General features: G+C 43.0%; 1 protein-coding gene across 5 annotated transcripts in view; it reads left to right on the forward strand.

Annotated features, from left to right (window-relative positions):
• Window positions 1-20,887, forward strand: part of Trpc3 (transient receptor potential cation channel subfamily C member 3) — a 65,244-nt gene that overhangs the window by 21,859 nt on the left and 22,498 nt on the right. For all 5 annotated transcript variants that reach the window (XM_040754490.1, XM_040754488.1, XM_040754489.1 and 2 more), the window contains exons 3-7: window positions 3,796-3,984; window positions 12,400-12,564; window positions 15,594-15,810; window positions 16,968-17,201; window positions 19,566-19,830. In XM_040754490.1, coding sequence (XP_040610424.1) covers window positions 3,796-3,984; window positions 12,400-12,564; window positions 15,594-15,810; window positions 16,968-17,201; window positions 19,566-19,830 — 1,070 coding nt within the window. The remainder of the gene's footprint in view (window positions 1-3,795; window positions 3,985-12,399; window positions 12,565-15,593; window positions 15,811-16,967; window positions 17,202-19,565; window positions 19,831-20,887) is intronic.

Consider the following 20,887-nt stretch of genomic DNA (forward strand, 5'->3'; position numbering starts at 1 on the left):
CCCAAAGTTAGAAGGCCTTTTACAGCAGGAATAGACTCTGGGCATCATCTAATCACATAGACCTCTCCGTATACAAGTGGAAAAACAGAGGTCAAGGTAATACTGACTAAACCTGATCTGGGCACCTTGGATCCCTGGTTTTATTTATTTAAGGTTTATTTACTTTTATTTTTGTATATAAGTGTTTTTGCCTGTGCACCACAGATGTATGTGTACCATCTGTGTGTCTGGTGTCCTTGGAGGCCAGAAGGGGGTCCCCTGGAATTGGAGTTGCACATGGTTATAGGCTGTCATGTAAGTGCTGGAAACCAAACTCAAGCCCCATGGAAGATCAGCCAGTGCTTTAAACCATTGAGCCATCCCTCCACCCCAAGTCATGGGTTTATGTCCAAAATAGCATGCCTTCTCACACTGAGGCATGCATAAGCTTTCTAATGCATACTGAGCAGGCTCTCAGCGTTCAGTCCCCACAGGACAAACAGGAGGTAGGATTACGCTTATAGGAAAGGTTAAAGAAATCCCAAACATTACCCTGCTGGTACATGATCTGAATGAAGATTAAACCATATATATTCTTAGGAGTGTGGAGAGGCTGTGATGAAACTGGACTTCATTGCTCTTCCTTGAGGTCCTTGAGTTTTTTTTTGTTGATGCTCTGGTCACCTGACCATGGTGCTGGGAAAGACCCATGAAGATGACTCAACAAAACTAAATTGAGAACAGTTTGCTGTCTCTGTTGGTCTGATCTGGGTTGTGAAGCCATGGTGGGTGGGAAGAGCTCAGGGTGGCCTGGCAGACAGTGCAGACGACAGTGCAGACTTTAGCAATGGAGGGAAGGGTGCCATTGGTCAGAGTTCCCCGTCTTTGCCTGAGCACTCTGGGTAGATCTAAAAGCCATGACTGAAGTAGCCAGGTGAGGTGGCATGTGCCTGTAGTCTAAGCAGCTAAGGAGACTGAGACCAGAGGACCCCTGGAGCCAAGAGTTGGAAGCTATCTTGGGCAACAGAGTAAGACCCTGTGTTTTTTTTTTAAATCTTCGTTATCAGTTCCTCTTCCAGAAGTGTCTATTTAATCTGTACAAACCATTATCCTTACGGCCTGTATGATCCCTAAGCCTTTTGTTTGTTTGTTTCTCGACTGATCTGTCAGGCTTTGATTCCTTTAGCTGAACAACTTTGAGGGTATAACTGTAAGAAGTAATGCAACACCACTGGCCCATCCATGCAGAAGCTTAGTTCAGAGCACTGGAAGTCTCTGTGACTTCCGGGTGTTACACAGAATCCTACAGAACACCCTGAACCATTGGGTGGCGGGAGGAAACTCCAGCTACAACACTGTGTTAAGATAGGAGCTGTATATGGAAACATCATGGACGTAATCCTCCTGGAAGCTATAATAAAATATTGCATTAGCTTCCAGGAATGGGATGGATATTTAACTGGCACCCACTCTGCACAGGAACCAGAGGCTTTGTGTTTTATTAATATTATCATGTTAATGGTACCAACTTGAATGGAGACTGGGATTTTATTCATTTTATCTTTTACCTTATGAGGGAATAAACATTAACTGTTATGTTCTTTGTCTGAATTTACTGATAATTGAAGTGGAAACTATTCCAGTCTGTATACCCTTTAAATGGCCTCTCTCTTCTTGTTTATTTTAGTTGGTGGTGTGGTTTTTGCCTACCAAATCAAATTATTTAAGGGAAGAAAATTAGAATTCTTCATGTCTTCTTGAAATGTTTTTGAAGCCTAGAAATTCTGCTGTGTGAAGTATTACTTCTTTATCAAGACACAATGTCTCAGAACACATTAAAATGAGGAATTCCATTTCCTCAAGTACATCAATTAAATTATTATGCGGCTAACTTTTAAATTGTTTCAGACAGGGTCTGACTATATAGCCCAGACTAGTCTCCAACTTGCCATCCTCCTGCCTCAGCTTTTTAAATGCTGGAATTACAGAGTATCTGGTTTAATTTTCTCTATAGGCTAAAAGTTTAGCCAAAGTCACCAAGGTAGAAATGGGGTTTCCAAAAGTGAGGCACTTCCCCAGGAGATGGCCAGTGGTACCTTAACTGGATCCAATGCGCTAAAAATAGAGCTCCATTCAGAAGGTAACAGGGAGGTGGCCAACCATCCATCACACCAAATAAATATGCAAATGGAATTAAAGATTCACAGATTATTTTTAGCAAAGTGTTAGTTCCAGTGGCCTGGAAACTTTTCTCTCAGGTATTGATATTTTATAACCCTGAAGAATCCAATTCCATGTAATCAGCCATTTCTCTCCTTCTGTTTCTGCAAAGAGCAATAACATGCCCTTCAGTCCATGGCTCTCTATGGGGATGGGCTACACCTCCTCTCCAGTTATTATCAGTCATTTGCAAACTCCGACTTGTACCGGATTGCTGAGGCCTTTCTCAGTTTTTACTTCAGGGCAGGACCAAAGAATTGCAGGTTCTTGGTGCCACTGATACTGTTGGTATCAGATCTATGTTTGTTTGACAAGCTATATTTCCCGAAAGGCCGTGGATAAGAAACTGGACACATTTTCATAATGGCCACTTTTTTGCATCAATCTGCCACTTTAGAAAGTTTCCATTATGGAAATAACCCTGCTTTAGCTTCAACATAACTATTGCTTATACAAAGAGATAAACTTGTTTTGACTTTTGGTGTTCAGCATTGGCACCTAGCCATTCTCTCTTTTTTCTTCATAAAACAAGCTTTTATATAACACAAGTGTCTAGTTAGTTGTCTTTATAAAATAGGAAGAAAAACAGGTAGAGAAGGAAAACAGAAACACAGGAAAGGGCAAAATCCCAGTGTTCTAAATCCAGTTACAAACTTGCCACACATTGACAGAAGCCCCCAGTGTCCCGTGAGTGGTGCCTTCCCTGCTCTCTGGAGCTGGAACCCTGGCATTCTGCAGACTCCCCAGGCAACAGGACTGCTTGTGGCATTAAGATGTGCATTTATACTTCAATTATCTTTAATACAAACCAGTGACTTGTGTACATACTACATTTTGTTTTGGGGGTGTGTTTTGGAGCTAATCTTGTTTTGGGGGGGTTTGTTTTGCTCAGACTGACCTTAAATTCACTACAAGGCCAAAGCTTGCCTTGAATCTGTGGTAGTCCTCCTGTGAGCCCTTATGACTGGCTTTTTTGGAGAAGTTTTAGTTTTATAAGCTAGTGTGGTGGCGCACCACTGAAATCACAGCCCCGGGTAGATGGAACCAGTACCGCACAGCGGGTTCCAGGCCCGTGTGAACTAATTGTGAGACCCTATCTCAAGAGCAAATGCCCTACAAAATCTCAGCTCCAAATGCACGTCAGACAAGTCCTGTACTATGAGTTGCAGTCCAGCCCAAACCTGAAACTGACAAAAATAATTGAACATATTATGGTATACCGTATAGTGTGCTGATACATGCATACAATGCTGAATGGTTAAATCAAGCAAATTAGCATATTATATCTTTGGCCAGTTCTACCTCCTGGCCTCTTGCTAAGTACCATTCTATTCTTTGTTTCTATGAGTTTGACTTTTTAAGGTTCCACATGTACGTAAGATCATGACCACGTAATTTTCAGAGCTCTCATACAGCTGGGCAGAAGGAAACTCAGCGAGGGCAGGGGAATACATCTGTATCTGCCTTAAGCAGCCTTGTATCCAGGTAGGGGCTGCATACTCTACCCAGGCAGGGATGTCTTTATCTACCCCCTCTATCCCCAAGTACTTGCTGCTGAGTTATTCTTGACATTAAACACCAAACCTCTTATTTTAGAATGACTACAGGAAGCTCTCCATGCAATGCAAAGACTTTGTAGTGGGCGTGCTGGACCTGTGTCGAGACTCTGAGGAGGTGGAAGCCATTCTGAATGGAGATCTGGAGTCAGCGGAGCCCCTGGAGACACACAGACACAAGGCTTCACTGAGTCGTGTCAAACTTGCCATTAAGTATGAAGTAAAAAAGGTGAGTGAGCCAGTCATCCATAGACGTCAGCTGGTGACCCTGAAATTCAAGGGAACACTTGGAAAACAATCAGAATAGATGGAGGGGTTGAGGGAGCATCGAGGAAAAGTTAAATGTCTTTAGGTTCCAACCCTTCTCAACTGTTACCTATTATAGGTCCTCTTGATAGCAAGGATAAGCCCTCTCTCCATTTCAGTTTCCTCATATGAAGAGGGTTCTATCTTTTACGTATCTCAGAGTTTTAGTGTAATTTCAATGGATTAGGATAAAGCAAGCACTCTGCAAACTGGATTTCAGTATCTCTAATAATAATAGCATGGTGGCACACATTTCTAATCCTAGTACTTGGAAAGAAGAGGCAGGAGACTCAGGTGTTCAAAGCCAGTCTCAGGTACCCAGCAGAGTCTGGGTCCACCCTGGGCTACATGAGACACAGTCTCAGAGACAAAACAAAAAATAAAATAATGATAATGCTGCTACTTGTATGCATTTGTAGAACTAACATATGTTCCCATGTTGATCCTTACTGCAAGCCTGTAATTTATTTTACCTATAAATCAGATTGATGATAAGGTTCTACTATAGAAAGAAATTGAGGATTACAAGCTTAGTGTCTGATGTAACACAGATATGGAGGTAGTCATGCCAGTGCCATAAATAAAGACTACAGTTACTTTCATTATGGTTACTACAGAAAAACTGTTTCAAAGTGTTTTCATTTTCTAGTTTGCATTGAGCTATTAAACAATTCATGAAAACAGTACTCAAAGTATCTCATATGGTGGAAATCTCAGTTTCTGGAATTAGATAATTTAAGTATGTTATGTAACAAAAAAGTTTTTTTTGTACTTAAGAGATGCTGTCAGGGCTTTGTAGTCAGAAGTTTGTACTGCTCTTCCAGAGGGCCCAAGTTTGCTTCCTAACAACCATGTTGAGCGCCTCACAACTACGTATAACTCCAGCTGCAGGGAGTCCAATGCTGGACACCAACCTCCCACCTAAACACACACAGACACACACACACACACTCACACACACACAGAGACATACACACAGACACACACAGAGATACACACACAGACATACACACACACACTCACACACACACAGACACACATGCACACACGGACATACACACAGACACACACAGACACACACAGACACACACATACACAGAGACATACACACAGACACACACACACAGATACAAACACAGACATACACACAGACACACACACAGACACACATGCACCCACACACTCACACATACAGACACACACACAGACACACACACAGACACACACACAGACACACAGACACACACACACTTAAAATAAATCTTTGATAATAAAAAATAGAAGCTGACAAAGCAGCAATAGCTGTGTCTTCTGTTCTTCCTTTGCTGTGTTCTCATACAGTAGATCCAAGCTGCCAGGGTCAAGTCCAGATGTCACTATGGGCTCTTGACTGGCCATGGACCTAGGTCCCTCTCTCTCTCTCTCTCTCTCTCTCTCTCTCTCTCTCTCTCTCTCTCTCTCTCTCTCTCTCTCTCTCTCTCTTTATCCCCTTTATCTCTCTCCCTCTCTCTCTCTCTCTCGTTCTCTCTCTCTCACGTTCTCTCTCTTTCTCCCTTTATCCCCTTTATCTCTCTCTCTCTCACACACACAAACACTGCACTCTTGTGCTCTCACACACACACGTACACTCACTCACATACACTCACACATGTATACACACACATACACTCACACATGCATACACACACATACACTCACACATGCATACACACATACACTCACACATGCATACACACACATACACTCACACATGCATACACACATGTACACTCACTCACATACACTCACACATGCATACACACATACACTCACACATGCACACACACACATACACTCACACATGCATACACACACATACACTCACACATGCATACACACACATACACTCACACATGCATACACACACATACACTCACACATGCATACACACACATACACTCACACATGCATACACACACATACACTCACACATGCATACACACACATACACTCACACATGCATACACACACATACACTCACACATGCATACACACACATACACTCACACACATACACAAGCACACACACTTCCATCACAACACAGGGAACTTTTGGGTCATATCCATGGGATTTGGGTCAGTCATTAATGGCATGGAGATTTATCTTCACTAGACATTGAAAGAAAACAACTTTTCAAGGAACAAATCAGTTCTAAGATAATTAAATCCCTCCTAGGAGTGTTCTTCCTGGGAGGTTTTCCTTATGTTGGGGAGAAGATAATTTTAAACAAGATTGATGGCAAGCCGTTTTTAGAAAAGTGTCCAGACAAAGTCATGGATCTTGCAATATGAATCTCTTCTGTTTGGCACCTGAGAGGGGAGAATTGATTTCACTTGTCACAGGCTTTTTATCATTCCATTGAAAGTGTCATATTAGCAGAAACAGCTCATCCACCGAGTGGCTTCTGTGAGCCAACCCATCTTGCAAAGTGAACACCTTACTTAATTGCAAACAATTTTTAAACAAACATTGAAGCAATGTATACCAATCAACATGTATGACTATGACTTTAACGTTTATTAGGAAAGGCTTTTCAATATATTTCTATTAGAAATCTGGAGAGACTGGAGAGATGACTCAGAGGTTAAGGGCACTTGCAGAAGACCCGGGTCTGGTTACCCTTATTGACATGGTGGCTCACAACCATTCATAACTCCAGTTCCAGGGGATCTAGCATCCTCTTCTGGCCACTGTGGGCATTAGACACACATGTGATGAACACACATGCAGGTAAAACACCTATATACATATGATTTTAAAAGTTGTTTTAAAGTAAGCCTTAAAACAAAATTGTAGATAACTTGACAGCATGTAGTTTGTAACTTCTATGCACTAGAGATATAATCAACAAAACCTGAAAGAAGCGAGTTGGAGAGATTCCACTGTGGTTAAGAGAGTTTGCTGTTCTCACAGAGTTTGTAGTTCTCTGCACCTACATGATGGCTCACAACCATCTATGGGCATACACATGGTGCATATGTATACATGCAGGCAAAACACACATACACATAAAATGCACAAACCCAACATCATTTTTAATAAAAATAAATAAAATTTAAACCCTGTGGTCATAAAAATCAGCTAGGTATAGAGGCACATGACTGTGATATTAGTAGTCACGAGGCTGAGGCAGGAGGACCACTAGCCCCACGCTAGCCTGGGGTCCACATTAAAACCTGTTTTAACCCTCTGCCAAAATAAATAAATGCTAGTATATAAATCTGTTTTCCTGCTCACAAAGAATAGTTACAGTACTTGGTTTACTGATGAAATCAGTGACACAGTTGTGTCTTTTCTGCCTTAGAGAGGATCTGCTCCCTTGCGTCCTAACTCTGGTCATACCTCTCTACTATCTGTGTAATGAAAGCAGGGTTTGTCCCTGCCCCAACACACACACACACACACCTCCATCTGTACTTGAAATATTTATTATAGGAAATTTGTTGACAGGCTATGGTATGCTATTTAGTCTGTAAAACTAGGTTCTAGAGAAAAATAATTTCCGGAGTTCTCCCCCAGTGCTCCAATTTCATCCTTAACAGAAAAGTAATCTAAAAATTAGACCTGCAGCAATACAAATACATTCAGTTATCCGCGGGTGAGTTCTCTGTAGAAAGTGTAAGAGGCCTCAGACCTGAGCGGCTCAAAGGGAGAATGGGGGATGTATTAACATAACAATGCCATTAAAACAAGAGTGGAAGCTTCCCAGGGATTTTGTACAACAGTACCTGCTTGAGGAGAGTTGAAAAAGATAAGCAACATAAATTTTTAAGTATAAGCCTATTCTGTTGTTTTTCTGTCTCCTGCCCTGGTTGGTGGTTCAGCTTACATCTTAGTTATTTGTCAGTGTGTGTGTGTGTGTGTGTGTGTGTGTGTGTGTGTGTGTGTGTGTGTTCTGTAATGCTGTGATAGTTTTGTTCCATTGAAAGACTGAAATGCTCTTATGTGTCAAGCATTTTCTTTTCGAATCAGAAAGCCTCAAATCTGGGTATTATTTTTGTAATGACTTCAATTTGCTGGTCCGCTGCAGTTGGAAAACAACACACAAATCTGGTGCAGCCAGCTATGACAGTGTGGTATCATAAGGGTATTTTTCCAGGAAATAGAGTTGTTTAAGAGATAAAGGGAACTTGCCACATTTTGAAGTTGTTGAAAAGAAAAAACAAAACCATCTCCCGGTGGATTAGGATTTTGTGCTCTTACTTGCTAATATTGTATTGGTTTTATTTTTATAAGTGTGTCTTATGTATTTGTATTAGGAGTTTTATATTGTTGAGGAAAACCTATTTGTTTGGATTTTAAACAGATATATTATACATCTCAAGAAGAGCATAGGCTGTGATCCTATTTACAGGAAATAGGCCAATGACACTGAATTATGTAACAGGTGAAATGCTAGGGTTTAGCGTATAGTGAGTGTTCACAGCATGTGGTGAAGCCACAAGTGTGGATATGGGTCCTCTCACACACGCTGTGGGGAAGGGTGATTAGTGCCCTAGCACACATCCTCACACTTAAAGATGACCTCGCTCTGTCCTCAAGTGTTGGGAGCAGCTCACACCTATAATCCCAGCATGAGGGAGACTGAGGCAGGAGGATTGCTTTCTGCTCTAGGCCAGCTTGGGCTACAGAGTGAGACTCTGTCAAAATCAAAATGAACAAAAGCAGGCTGGTAGGATGGCTCAGTGAGGAAAGGTGTTTGCTAGGAAAGCGTGGCAACTGGAGTTCAATCCCCCTGTGCCCTGGTTGGTTTATCAGCTTGATACCAGCTAGAGTAATGTTCGGGAAGAAGAACCTCAGTTGAGGAAATGTCACCATCAGATTGCCTGTAGGCAAGTCTATGGGGATATTGGAGGGCCCAGCCCATTATGGGCAGTGATGCCCCTAGGAGGATGGTCCTAGGCTATATAAAAAAGCAAACCAAGCAAGTCAGGGAGCTGCACCCCTGCATAGTTTCTGCTTCAGCTTCTGTCTGTAGGTGCCTGCCTTGAGTTCCTGCCCTGACCTTTGTCAGGGATCGGGGGTCATCTGAGAGTTGTAAATTGCTTTCAGTTATGGTCTTTATCACAGCAATAGAAACCCTAACTAAGTCACGGTAGATCCTGCACAGAGCTGGAAGAGAACCCACAGGTTGTCTCCTGATCCTCACATTAGCTCTACAGCACCCTCCTGCTCACACACACATACACAGACAATAGTAATAATACAATTTTTGTACAGTTTAGGCCCTAGGAAAGGCAGCGTCTTGGTTCATTTGTGCTGCTGTGACAATAACTGAGTCAGGATAGATACAATGTGTTTTCTCAGTTCTGGGGTGGAAAGTCCAAGACGAGGGTACTGGCAGGCAGGTATGTATCCTCCAGAAGCACTAGCAGTGTCCTCTTGTGACGGAAGAAAGGGAGAGAAAACTGACAATTACCGAATGGCTCTTCTATGATTCTTCATCCTAAAGCAATGGCTGTGTCACCTCTTAGTCAGGTTATTGTTTTTAAGCACAGGATGTTTCTGAATTACTCAGACTAGCCTTGAACTCCTAGACTCAAGCAATCTTCTGCCTCCAGCCTCCTAACTAGCTGAAACTACAAATGAACAGTACTGGGAGCTCTGACCACCTCCTCTAGTCCTTACCTCTCTCACCTCTCCAGAATGTCACATGACAGCACCAGAATGTTAAAGGAGGTGCACTCAGGCCACAACAAGCAGATGCTCCCTAAAGGGAAGTGAGTTCATCCATCCTGATGGACACAGTGCATTAGTCTCTTAGCCATGTGGATACTCTGTGCCTTATAGAAACTTTTACGTTGCCCCAGAAAAGTACTCTATGCTCACCCTGTGTCTTTCTGGGCATGCCCATCTCCTTGTCCTCAGCCCGGCTGGCTGGGGTCTCCAGAGAGCTTGGATCCATGCAGCATCTCGTCTCACAAACACAGAGCCCTTAGGTACTGAGATATTTCCACTAAGACAATATTGTTCCAACTTACTGTCTTGATGAGGATGTGGAGTTTGGTTTTATTATAATGGCTTACATTGCATTTATTGACAGCCTGCTGTAGTTGGAATTTTCTTTGGGCTATCAACTAGCTACAAGTAAAAACACAGAGACTTTTTATTAATTACAAATGCTCGGCCTGAGCTTAGGCTTGTCCCACTAGCTCTTTTAACTTAATTTAGCTTGTTTCTATTCCTCTATGTTTTGTCTCGGGGCTTTTACCTTCTTTCATTCTGTATGTCCTACTTTCCTGCTGGAGTCTAAATTGCTCTTCCTACTTACTCTCCCTGCCTGGGAGTTCCATCTTTACCTCCTCCCTCACTACTGGTCTTTAAGATTTTTACTAGACCAATCAGGTGCCTTAGGCAGGCAAGGCAAAATAGTAATACATCGTTAGGTAAGTAAACAAATGCAACACATCTTTGCACAGTTAAACAGAAATTCTGCGAAAGCCTACCATGTACTCTGAAGAAATGACTGCTCATGGTTTAAAGTAATATAGACTCTATTAATAGTTTGTTGTAGTTGTAAAATGTATTTATTTTACGTCCTGACTGCAGTTTCCTCCTATCCTCCCAGTCTATCCCCCCCACATCCACTTCTCTGTTTCTGTTCTGACTCTATTTATTTATTTATTATTTCTGCTTTTTGAGACAGGGTCTCTCTGTGGCTTTGGAAGCTGTCATGGAACTCTGTCTGTAGACCAGGCTGGACTTGAACTCACAGAGATCCACCTACCTCTGCCTCCCGAGTGCTGGGATTAAAGGTATGTGCCACCACTGCCAAATGACTCGCTTATTTTAATCTTATGCTAAATGCCCAGTGCAGTAGCTGGCTGATAGTGTATAAAGCATTCTGAAGAGTGAATGAATAAACAGAATAGACATTTAGGATCTACAGAGGAAGGAGTGAAACAGAAAAGAAATAGTTTAAATATAGCATAGGGCAAAAGTGGAGCTTTGGGGCTCTTCTCGGAATCCAAGGCAACACAGACCTGGGAGTTCTTCAGCTTTGATTGTATCTACAGCATTTCCCAAGAGATTATTTAATGACTATGTTAGTGTGTGAGACAGCTTTGAAACTGTGAACTTTACAGATGTGGTGGCCTGCACCTTTAATCTCAGTATTCAAGAGTCTTGAGGCAGATTCCCAAATTCAAGGCAAGTTGGGCTCATAGTGAGTGAGACCCCGTCTTAAAAGAAAACTGGAGAGAAGGAGAGAGAGGAGCACAGCAAGTGAACAGTTTGGAAAGAAGATGTGACATACCCCTAGCAGCTAGCTGTGGTGGGCTGATCAGAAAGGACCTTCAGTCGGGTATTTCTTGGGCAGTTTGGGTGCTAAAAACAAGACACCATAACGAGGGCGGTTTATAGACAATAGAAACTCATTTCTTAAAGCACTGAGGCTGGGAATTTGAGGTCAAGATGGCAGCAGGGGCTGTTCCAGGCCAGGGCCACCCATTCAGTTGCAAAGTACTGACTTCTCTTCGTAATACACGTGACCTTGTGTAGGTGTGAGTGTCTATTATACATAGACACCAATCTCACCATCTCATGTACTCTGTCCCCAGGTCCCAATGTGCCCTGAAACCCTGCCTCCTAAGGGTAGCACATTGGGAGTAAGAAGTTCAAAATGTGAATTCGAAGACACAGTCTTTGACCCAAAGCAATGCTGTTTTCACAATAAGTCATCCAACAAAGAAAGGAATCGCTAGGCCAGCCTGAAATACAGTGAGACCCTGTGTGAGACCATTAAAAATGTTTTCGAGTCAAGACTAAGAGTACAGAAAGCAAATGGACAAGGTTTAAGACACAAACAGGGCTGGGGAGGTAGCCCGGCAGTTAAGAGTGGTGCTTGTGTGGGTCCTGCAGATATCTGTTGACTCGGAAACCACTCTGCAGCTCTTTCTCATATCCGGCCACAGTGTTTTTATACATTTTAAGGAACAACTCAGAAATTTAGTAACATTTCTCTTACTTCTAGCCAACAGTAAGTCAAATAACGTCTTCCTTTTCCACTTTGAAATGAACGCAAGAAAGCTGCCAAGTGGCATGGTGGGGGTACACTTTCACAAAAGAAAGCCAGGGTCACCCATTGCCAGGAAGGAGTCAGCTACCAGGAAGGACTGTGAGTAAGGGCAGCATCAGCTTCCCCTTTGGTCCCCACCTTAGTTCTACTGGGAAGCAAGTTTGACTAATGGAGGGAAGACACAGGAGGCTTTAGCAGGCTGTATTCTGGACAGGTATGAATTGGGATGTTCTGCTGTGGACAGGGGAATGCTAACCTGACTCTCCCTCTACTCCCAACAGTTTGTGGCTCACCCCAACTGCCAACAGCAGCTTTTGACGATCTGGTATGAGAACCTCTCTGGCCTCCGGGAGCAGACCATCGCTATCAAGTGCCTGGTCGTGTTGGTCGTGGCCCTGGGCCTTCCATTCCTTGCTATGGGCTATTGGATTGCACCATGTAGCAGGGTACTAGCCTCTCCACCTCCCCTCTGTGCTGGGTGCAGTGTGTATCTCTGTTGGGAAAGTGCAAAAACTAAAGGTCAGGCTCCCAGCTCTTTGGCTTTGCATTTTAGGTGACCCTGGAACAAATATTCTACTTTTTAGTGGGTGGATCAACTCAAGGATAGAACCAGGAAGGATTTGGTACTACCAAAACAGATCACATTTGCAGGCGTGACATGCTAAGGGTTCTAGGGTACAATCCCCGTGGTAGACAGGAAGGAGCAGGTGGCTGGGGTGAAGCAGCATTTGTGCAGTTACTTCTGACGGCGTAATAAGGAGAACATGGGCGGGGCTGGCTGGAAAAAGGGATGGGAAGTAGACATCTGTACTCACTGAACCGCAAAACAGCTGGTTTCAGTGCGCTCATCTGAACCCATTAGAAACAGTGGGAACTGAGTGTTAAGCTCATGGCTATCAGCAACATTATTTAACCTTCAGTCATGCCCATGATGGGTCCTCAAGTCCTTTGTTCTTCCAGAAAGTTCCAACATGCCTAGAATTGGACTTTGGGTGCTTTCAATTTTTTTAACTGCTTAATTTTGCTTTGATCGCTCTGATGCTTTCTCCCCGCAACCTGTCCAAGAAGAGCTAATTTGGTTGTGATTAAGAAATCCCTTACACAAGATGTGGTGAGAGCATGAATCATGCTAACAGAATCTGCACTCTGGTAATAGGGGCACTTCCTGGAGAAGGAGCTGCCCTCAGGTCCTTTGTTTATAATCTCAGCCTGGCTTTATTTAAATCAGAATCTGTTTCAGTCGAAATGTGCCAAGGTCACTTATAAATGACCCTGCAAGGATGACATTGCCCCGTGGCTCAACAGCCTCCTCCAGGTATTTACCTGTGTGAGGATGCTTATCCATCTCACTTCCTTGTTGAGCTGCCCCATACAATAAAAGGTAGAATGTTTGTCATTTTGACAAAGTTTGATGACTGCTGGATTCTTTGTTATGTATCATAGAGGAGCTACTCTACAATTCTTTAAATACATAAAAACTAAAGACTAGAACATAAATCACATAAGAGCCTGCCGTCAGCAGAAAATTGTAACCCAACCAATTTCCCTTTTCTGGAGGAAATGCATCCCAAAGTTCTGGTACCCGAGAATCTGCCTTCTGATATCTCAGTCAATTAGAGCAGGTTAGTGCTGCAGTGGGCATTTTGGGGTGGACATTTTTACCTCTGATAAAATAACAGCTCTCTGAGTAGTGACATTTCATCATAAGAAAAGAAAACTGGGAGTTTAACCATTCCTTGGTCCTATGCATGGCTGTGCTTATTACACAGATAACTGGAGGATTCGGGGGTTGGGGGAGTACTTTAGTTGATGAAGTATTAATACCCAGGTTCCATGCCTACTATCCTCATGCAAAGCCAGAGGTGATGGCATGTGCCTGCGGTCTCAGTGCTGGAGAGCTGCAGAGGAAGGTTCCTGGACTTGCTAGTCAGCCAGTCTAGCTAATTGGTGAGCCCTAGGCTCAAAAACCAAGGCGGACAGCCCCAGAAGAATGGCACTTGTTGACCTCCAGCCTCTGCACACAGACCTGGGTGAGGGGGTCTTAGGCAGGGGCAATGCTCAGCATTAGACCTAGTGGGCATGAGCCCTGGCTCCAATACTGTAAACAAACAAACAAAACCTCCACATTTTAAAGATGAGTATGCTTTTTATTTGCATCTTATTTAAAGTTTCAAAGATCAATCTTTAAGGAAAACAGACTTGGAAACTCCTAAAAATTACATGAGACTTGGTGGTGATGCTAAGCACACCCTCTGCAGCTGTCTCGGCTCCCAGATGTGTGATTGTATTGTTGCTTATTTTTCTATGTCCAGTATAGAAACGTAACAACTGTCTGTGTGCATGCATGCTCAAATTCAGAAATGCTTGACATTCTTTGGTCATTTGTTGATAGCAGACTAAGGTTCTGGACATTCCTTTGAAGTTAGTCTTCCAAATGTGAACCGAATCTGTTTTTAAGGTCAGAGACTGAATTAAAAACCAGACTCTGAGTGTGCAGCATAGAGAACATACTTGACAAATGTGTCCAGTGTACCTCATCCTTGGGCTGTGAATGCCCTGGGGACAAGGGGAATTGCTTCTCATTTCCTGTTAGAATGTGGGACTTTTAAGGACAGTGTATCTCAGGATACTTTTAAGGAGCAACCTGCACATATTTTTTATAAACTGACCATTAAAAATGTCTTTATTATATGTATAATTTTCAAAACTTGATTATTTTTAATCAATCTACCTTACTTGGAAGTTCTAGTTAGTTTGTATCTCCCTATTATGTAAGTAGTAATTAATAAGATATTGATCTTGATTCTAATAGTTTCTTCCTTCTAAAATATGACTATGGTATGACGATTTTGGATTATTTGGAATTGAGAACTACAATTTGTTTACAGTGTAGTAATTATTTTACTCTTCAAAAAGAGGTGTGCCAGGCGCTGGTAGTGCACACCTTTAATCCCAACACTTGAGAGGCAAAAGCCGGCAGATTTCTGTGAGTTCAAGGTCAGCCTGATCTAAAAAGTGAGTTTCTGGACAGCCCCGGCTACACAGAGAAACCCTGTCTCAAACAAACAAGCAAACAAACAACAGAAAATGCTTTTAATGTCCCATGTGAATGAGCCTGAATAGCTCTTCCAACGCCAACAGAAAGTTTTCCAACTTCCTTCATTTACTTATTTTTATCCTGTATAATGAAGGTTGCAAGTAGAAGTCAATTTTTCTAGAACATCTCCTCCCCTTCCCTCCTATCTTCCCCTTCCTCCTGCCTCCTCCTCCCTCCCATCTCCCCTTCCTTCTCCCATCTCCCTCTCCCTCCTATCTGCCCCTCCCTCCCATCTCCCCCTTCTCCCATCTCCCCTCCCTCCTATCTCCCACCTCCTTCCTATATCCCCGCTCCTCATCCCCCTCCTCCATGTCCCCTCCCTGCCCCTCTCTGTCATCACCCTCACATCCCCCTCTCCCTCTCTCTGTCGTATTACAGCTGGGGAAAATTCTCCGAAGCCCTTTCATGAAGTTCGTGGCACATGCTGCCTCCTTCATCATCTTCCTGGGTCTGCTTGTGTTCAATGCCTCAGACAGGTTCGAAGGTATCACCACACTGCCAAACATCACTGTTATTGACTATCCCAAGCAGATCTTCAGAGTGAAGACCACCCAGTTCACATGGACGGAAATGCTAATCATGGTCTGGGTTCTTGGTAAGCCTTTTAAGAGCTCTAATTTCTATTTTAAAAAATAGTTAATGAAATGATCGCCTTTTTCTTCTAAAACTGTTATGCTATGTATGATGAGAGCATAAGCATCAGCTAGATTAGTAAATAACTGAATGACTCAATAGTAGACAATGCTGAAAGGTGTGTAGTGACACCAAATTATTACCATGGGCCTAAGTATTTAATTGAAATAGTTGTGACTAAAGAGACGTTGTTATACATTGCTTTAGTTTCAGGGATTTTAGGAGTGTTCTGGTTTTTAGGATGTTTGTTACTTAACTTCTGATAACTCATTTTGAGTAGCTGTGTTAAAGGGAAATTTTGAAGTAGTGCGAGGGGGGGGAATTCTGCTCCATCTCAGGAAATGGAAGCATCCTGTGCGTTGATTTCTCTCTCCCCTGTGTGCTCCTTGCTATTCTGAGTGAGGAGGTCAGTTCTTCACTCATTACCTCATGGCCTCAACCAGCTGTGGCCCTCAGGTGCACACACCCCACCATGGCTATGAATGTAGCCCAGCACATCTGCAAATGACATCATATCATAGTACCAAAAGGTGTCCAATCCATGTGTACATAGTCAGGAGAATCTGTTAAGCTGAATGCTTCATTTTTTTTCACTCAGATGGCAGTTTCTTCTAGAATTGGATCTTTTCTGGTGATGTTCCTAGCCTCCCCAGTAGGCAGGGGTGGGGGAAGAGAGTTTACAGGAGGACGAGTGTTCCTGGGTGACAGGGCATGGTTGTTGTCAAACGCCTGCAGTCAATTTCCCATTTCGGAGCTTAGTCTTACCCTGCATTGCTGTGATCGGAATTCATTAGCCTCTTGGATTTCCGAGGCTCCCTTCTCCTCCTTCTCCAAAAACTCATGGAACAAAGCCAAGAACTTGCACTTCCCTTTGCTTTCTTCCTGACCCCCATCCTGTGTCATCTACACACATGGGTTATATGAACAGCGATCCTGGAGTCACGTGTGTCTCTTTAAAATCTGACATGGTGGAGTCCATCAGTCCCTAAGCGGAAGCTTCCTTTCCGCTCCTCTCCACCAGGGCCTCTCCGCGTCCATCCGCGCAGTCAGGTGGTGCTGGCGTGTCAGCTTTCCTGGTTGTGGACAGAGTGTTGCCTCAGCCTCTGGTTTCTCTTGCAGGGATGATGTGGTCTGAGTGCAAGGAACTGTGGCTGGAAGGGCCCCGGGAATACATCGTGCAGCTGTGGAACGTGCTTGATTTCGGCATGCTCTCCATCTTCATTGCGGCCTTCACGGCCCGGTTCCTAGCCTTCCTGCAGGCAACCAAAGCACAGCAGTATGTGGACAGCCACGTGCAAGAGAGCGATCTGAGCGAAGTCACACTCCCACCTGAGGTTCAGTATTTCACCTATGGTGAGTTGTTAGCTGCAGAGCCCCTTTGCATTTCAGGAAGGGCATTTTGGGAAGAGATGGCTGGAGAGACGGCTCAGCCCTTAAGATAGGCTCGCAAGGCAAAACGCAAAATATAAGACATGGTAGCTCTCCTATCTGAGTTGGGGGTGTTCTGCAATGCCAGAAACCACGGATAGAATCAAACCCTACATATGCTGTGTCCTTTCTCACATGTAAATATGTGCTTGTGATAAAGCTTGATTTATAAATTATAGTCCATGATTGAGTAATGACTAATAAAACACAAAAAGGTTAATAATAGTCTACCGTAATAAGATTGCCAGCAACACTACTTTTGAGTTCTAGGGTTATGACTGAGTAAGATCACAGCCTCTACTGTGTAGAGACTAGCAGTCTGGTAAGCTCCACTGCTACTTGGGCTCTACGGGGCAAACAGCCTTAGCACTGTGGCTCACCGGATAGAGGGTGAAGATTAGGAAGGATGGAGTCAGTGGAGACTGGACTGTTATGATGCTTAGAAGGCTGCACAGTTAAAACATATCCATTGTTTACATCTGAGATTTGCTGTTTGGTATTTTCAGACTACAGTTGATCATCAATCACTGAAATTATAGAATGCCAAACCTCCGATTAATAGGCAGCCACTGTATGCTTAGCATGAGAAATGTGTAGAGTGTTTGTGGGCAGCAGGTAGAGCATGAGTTCCAGAATCTGAGAAACTAGATGCTCAGGGGCATGGAATAAGATAATGGATTTTAGCAGAGGCGGGATGTAGAAGCTGAAGTCCACACATACGACAAGGTTGGCTGTGGACACAGTAGACCCTGGACAGGGTGTTGTATCCTCCCCATGACAAAGACATCCAAGTGAAATGGACACTGATGGCTTCTTTGCTGGCACAAACCAGTATTACGGAGCTACAACTGGTGAATTTTCATTATAGTTGTATGTTAGTCGGGCCTGCATTCCCAGCTACACAGGGGGCTAAGGGAGAATCTTCACAAATCCCAAACTGGCCAGGCTACATAGATCAAGGTCAGCCAGGGCAACTTAGTGAGATCCTGCATGTGAATAAATTAAAATAAATAAATAAAGGCGTGGAGATATTGCATAGTCCTAGACGGTTTGCCTAGCCCAAATACCACAATAAATTAAGATAGAATAAATTATCACCTGGTACTCATTTTACAGATAAGAAAGCCTGAAACACAGAATTTAGAAGTGCTGGGGTTTGCTGGGAGGAAGACTCTGGAAGTGTGACTGGGACTCAATGTCATGAGGAGTACATATACTTTAACATTTTAAGGAAATCTCCAAAATACACAGTATTGCAGTGCCTGCAATTTAAACACATTATCTGTCACCATCAACAAGCAAGAATTTAATGTTCTAAAATGCTGGCTCAAAGGAGCAATTGGACACCATTTATAATTAAAGAATTGAAGTCTTGTTGTATGTGACATGTTATTTTGCTGTTTCTATAAGCTGTGTATCCAAATTTATTCATGTGTATTTAGTAACTGTTGGCTGGAGGGGAATTTATTAATTCAGGCTCCCCTACTTCTTTTATAAGTGTTTTTAAACTTTTTTAAGTCTTGGTTTCTATTTTCATAAAAAGAGAACTGACACTGGGTCATTGAAGGCAGTGTCTAACACAAAGCAAACATTCAAGAGATGTTATGTGTCTACAGTGCAGCCTTTCTTTTGGAAATGAGTCAGTTTGCACGGAATTAACCATTTATTATTTCAGGGAACTAGATCTGCTGTATATTATTGAGGTCCTCACTCCAGGTCTACCTCTAACATATTTACACGTTCTGGGAGCCTGCCACATGGCTCAGATCTCACAGGGTCAGAATCACTATGATCTGGTAATACTCTCCTTCCTTGCTGTTGGACATTTTTACTTGTGTTAATTGATAGATGAATTGATTTTCAAAGTAAATTTCACTGAAGTTTTGCCTATAGCATAGCAAAACAACCAGTAAATACAGCTGATACCTAAGGGCGAGTGAATACCAATGGTCTCCTGTCCCAAACATAGTCCTGGACATAGTCCGTGTCCATGAAACATTGAATCTCTCCTTTGTATTTTATTCTGTTTCTGTGCCCTGATGTCTTCATAATAGGGTTTCATCCATTGAAATAAAGATGTTGTTTCTAGTTTAACATTAAAAAATAGCATCTGGGACAGTTAATTAAACTGCCAGTAGTTTCAACTGAAGCAAGAACCACTTGTCTTTATAATAGATCTGTTTGCAGTATTTGCTTTGCATAGTTAGGAATAAATTAAAAACTCCATTTTAAGCTCTCTCTCTCTCTCTCTCTCTCTCTCTCTCTCTCTCTCTCCCTCTCCTTTTCTAGCTAGAGATAAATGGCTCCCTTCTGACCCTCAGATCATATCTGAAGGCCTCTATGCCATAGCTGTGGTACTAAGCTTCTCCAGGATTGCATACATCCTCCCTGCAAATGAGAGCTTCGGGCCCTTGCAGATATCCCTTGGAAGGACTGTGAAGGACATATTCAAGTTCATGGTTCTGTTCATTATGGTGTTTCTGGCTTTCATGATTGGCATGTTCATCCTTTATTCTTACTACCTGGGGGCCAAAGTCAATCCTGCTTTTACCACGTAAGTAAGACATCATCCTAAAAAGGTGTAAAAAGAAATCCCAACAGGTCCAGCAAGTGAAGACTTGATCAGGATTTGGAAAAATACCAGACCAAAGGGGCTATTTTAAGAAAACTGGATGGCAAATGTCTAACAGTGGATGTCTCTTATTTTTGTAGACACTAAATGTAGCTTCATCATTTTGAGGTCTATTTGTCTTTCAGCTTCTATATTAATGTGTTCATCAGTAGTGAGTTCAGGGAATAGAGGAAGCAGAAAGACAGCTCTAAACAGAGTCCCACCTCCTGCCCTGAAGAGTCACCTCCTCCCTGAAGCCTTTCTTGATTAACCTCCACAGTCATTGTCACCATGGAGCTACCCAGACTGTGAGATTCTCTCTCTCACCCATAGACGTTTGGTTGTCTTGGGGATGGGCCCTCTCTGTTTGTTCAGCCCTTGCAGGCAAGCATATCACAAACTCTCACAAGCTTCCCTTTGTTCCCCATTGTGCCAGCTACAGTGAGTTCCCTGTAGATACTGTACAGCCTCGTGTCCTTGGGGACATCTGAATTGTTTTTTTTTAATAGTTATTGTAACCGAGACCAGAGGCTCACTTTACTGTAATAAATGACAAGACAAAAGAATCCTGTGACTCCATTGGTGAGTAGACAGGACCTGCACACTTCCCTGCGCTCCCTGCCTCACAATAGTCACCTGACAGATTACATTTTCCTTTTCTCTTTTGAAGGGAGGCCTGCAACATAATATAGTACAAGGAATATCGGCTGGGAAGTCTGGCAGACCAGGATTTTAACACAGTTCTGCTATTTTCTAACTGTGCCCTTTGGTTAAATTACTGAGCATTTCTCGGTGTCATTTCCCTCATTTTTGAAAGAAGCATGATAGATTTTAAATAAGGTCGTTGTGAGGATTGCATAAGGCTGGTTATATAAACCTCTTGCCCACAGTAGGAGCTCACAACTGCAGTGTCCTTTCCATCCCAAAGTCCCTCTTCCCCCACATATACCCAGCCCACAGATACTGCAAGCAGTCGAGACAGGGACGTTTGCAAAGGAAC

This window comes from Mesocricetus auratus, unplaced genomic scaffold (assembly GCF_017639785.1).
Source record: "Mesocricetus auratus isolate SY011 unplaced genomic scaffold, BCM_Maur_2.0 Super-Scaffold_100011, whole genome shotgun sequence".
NCBI lineage: Eukaryota > Metazoa > Chordata > Mammalia > Rodentia > Cricetidae > Mesocricetus > Mesocricetus auratus.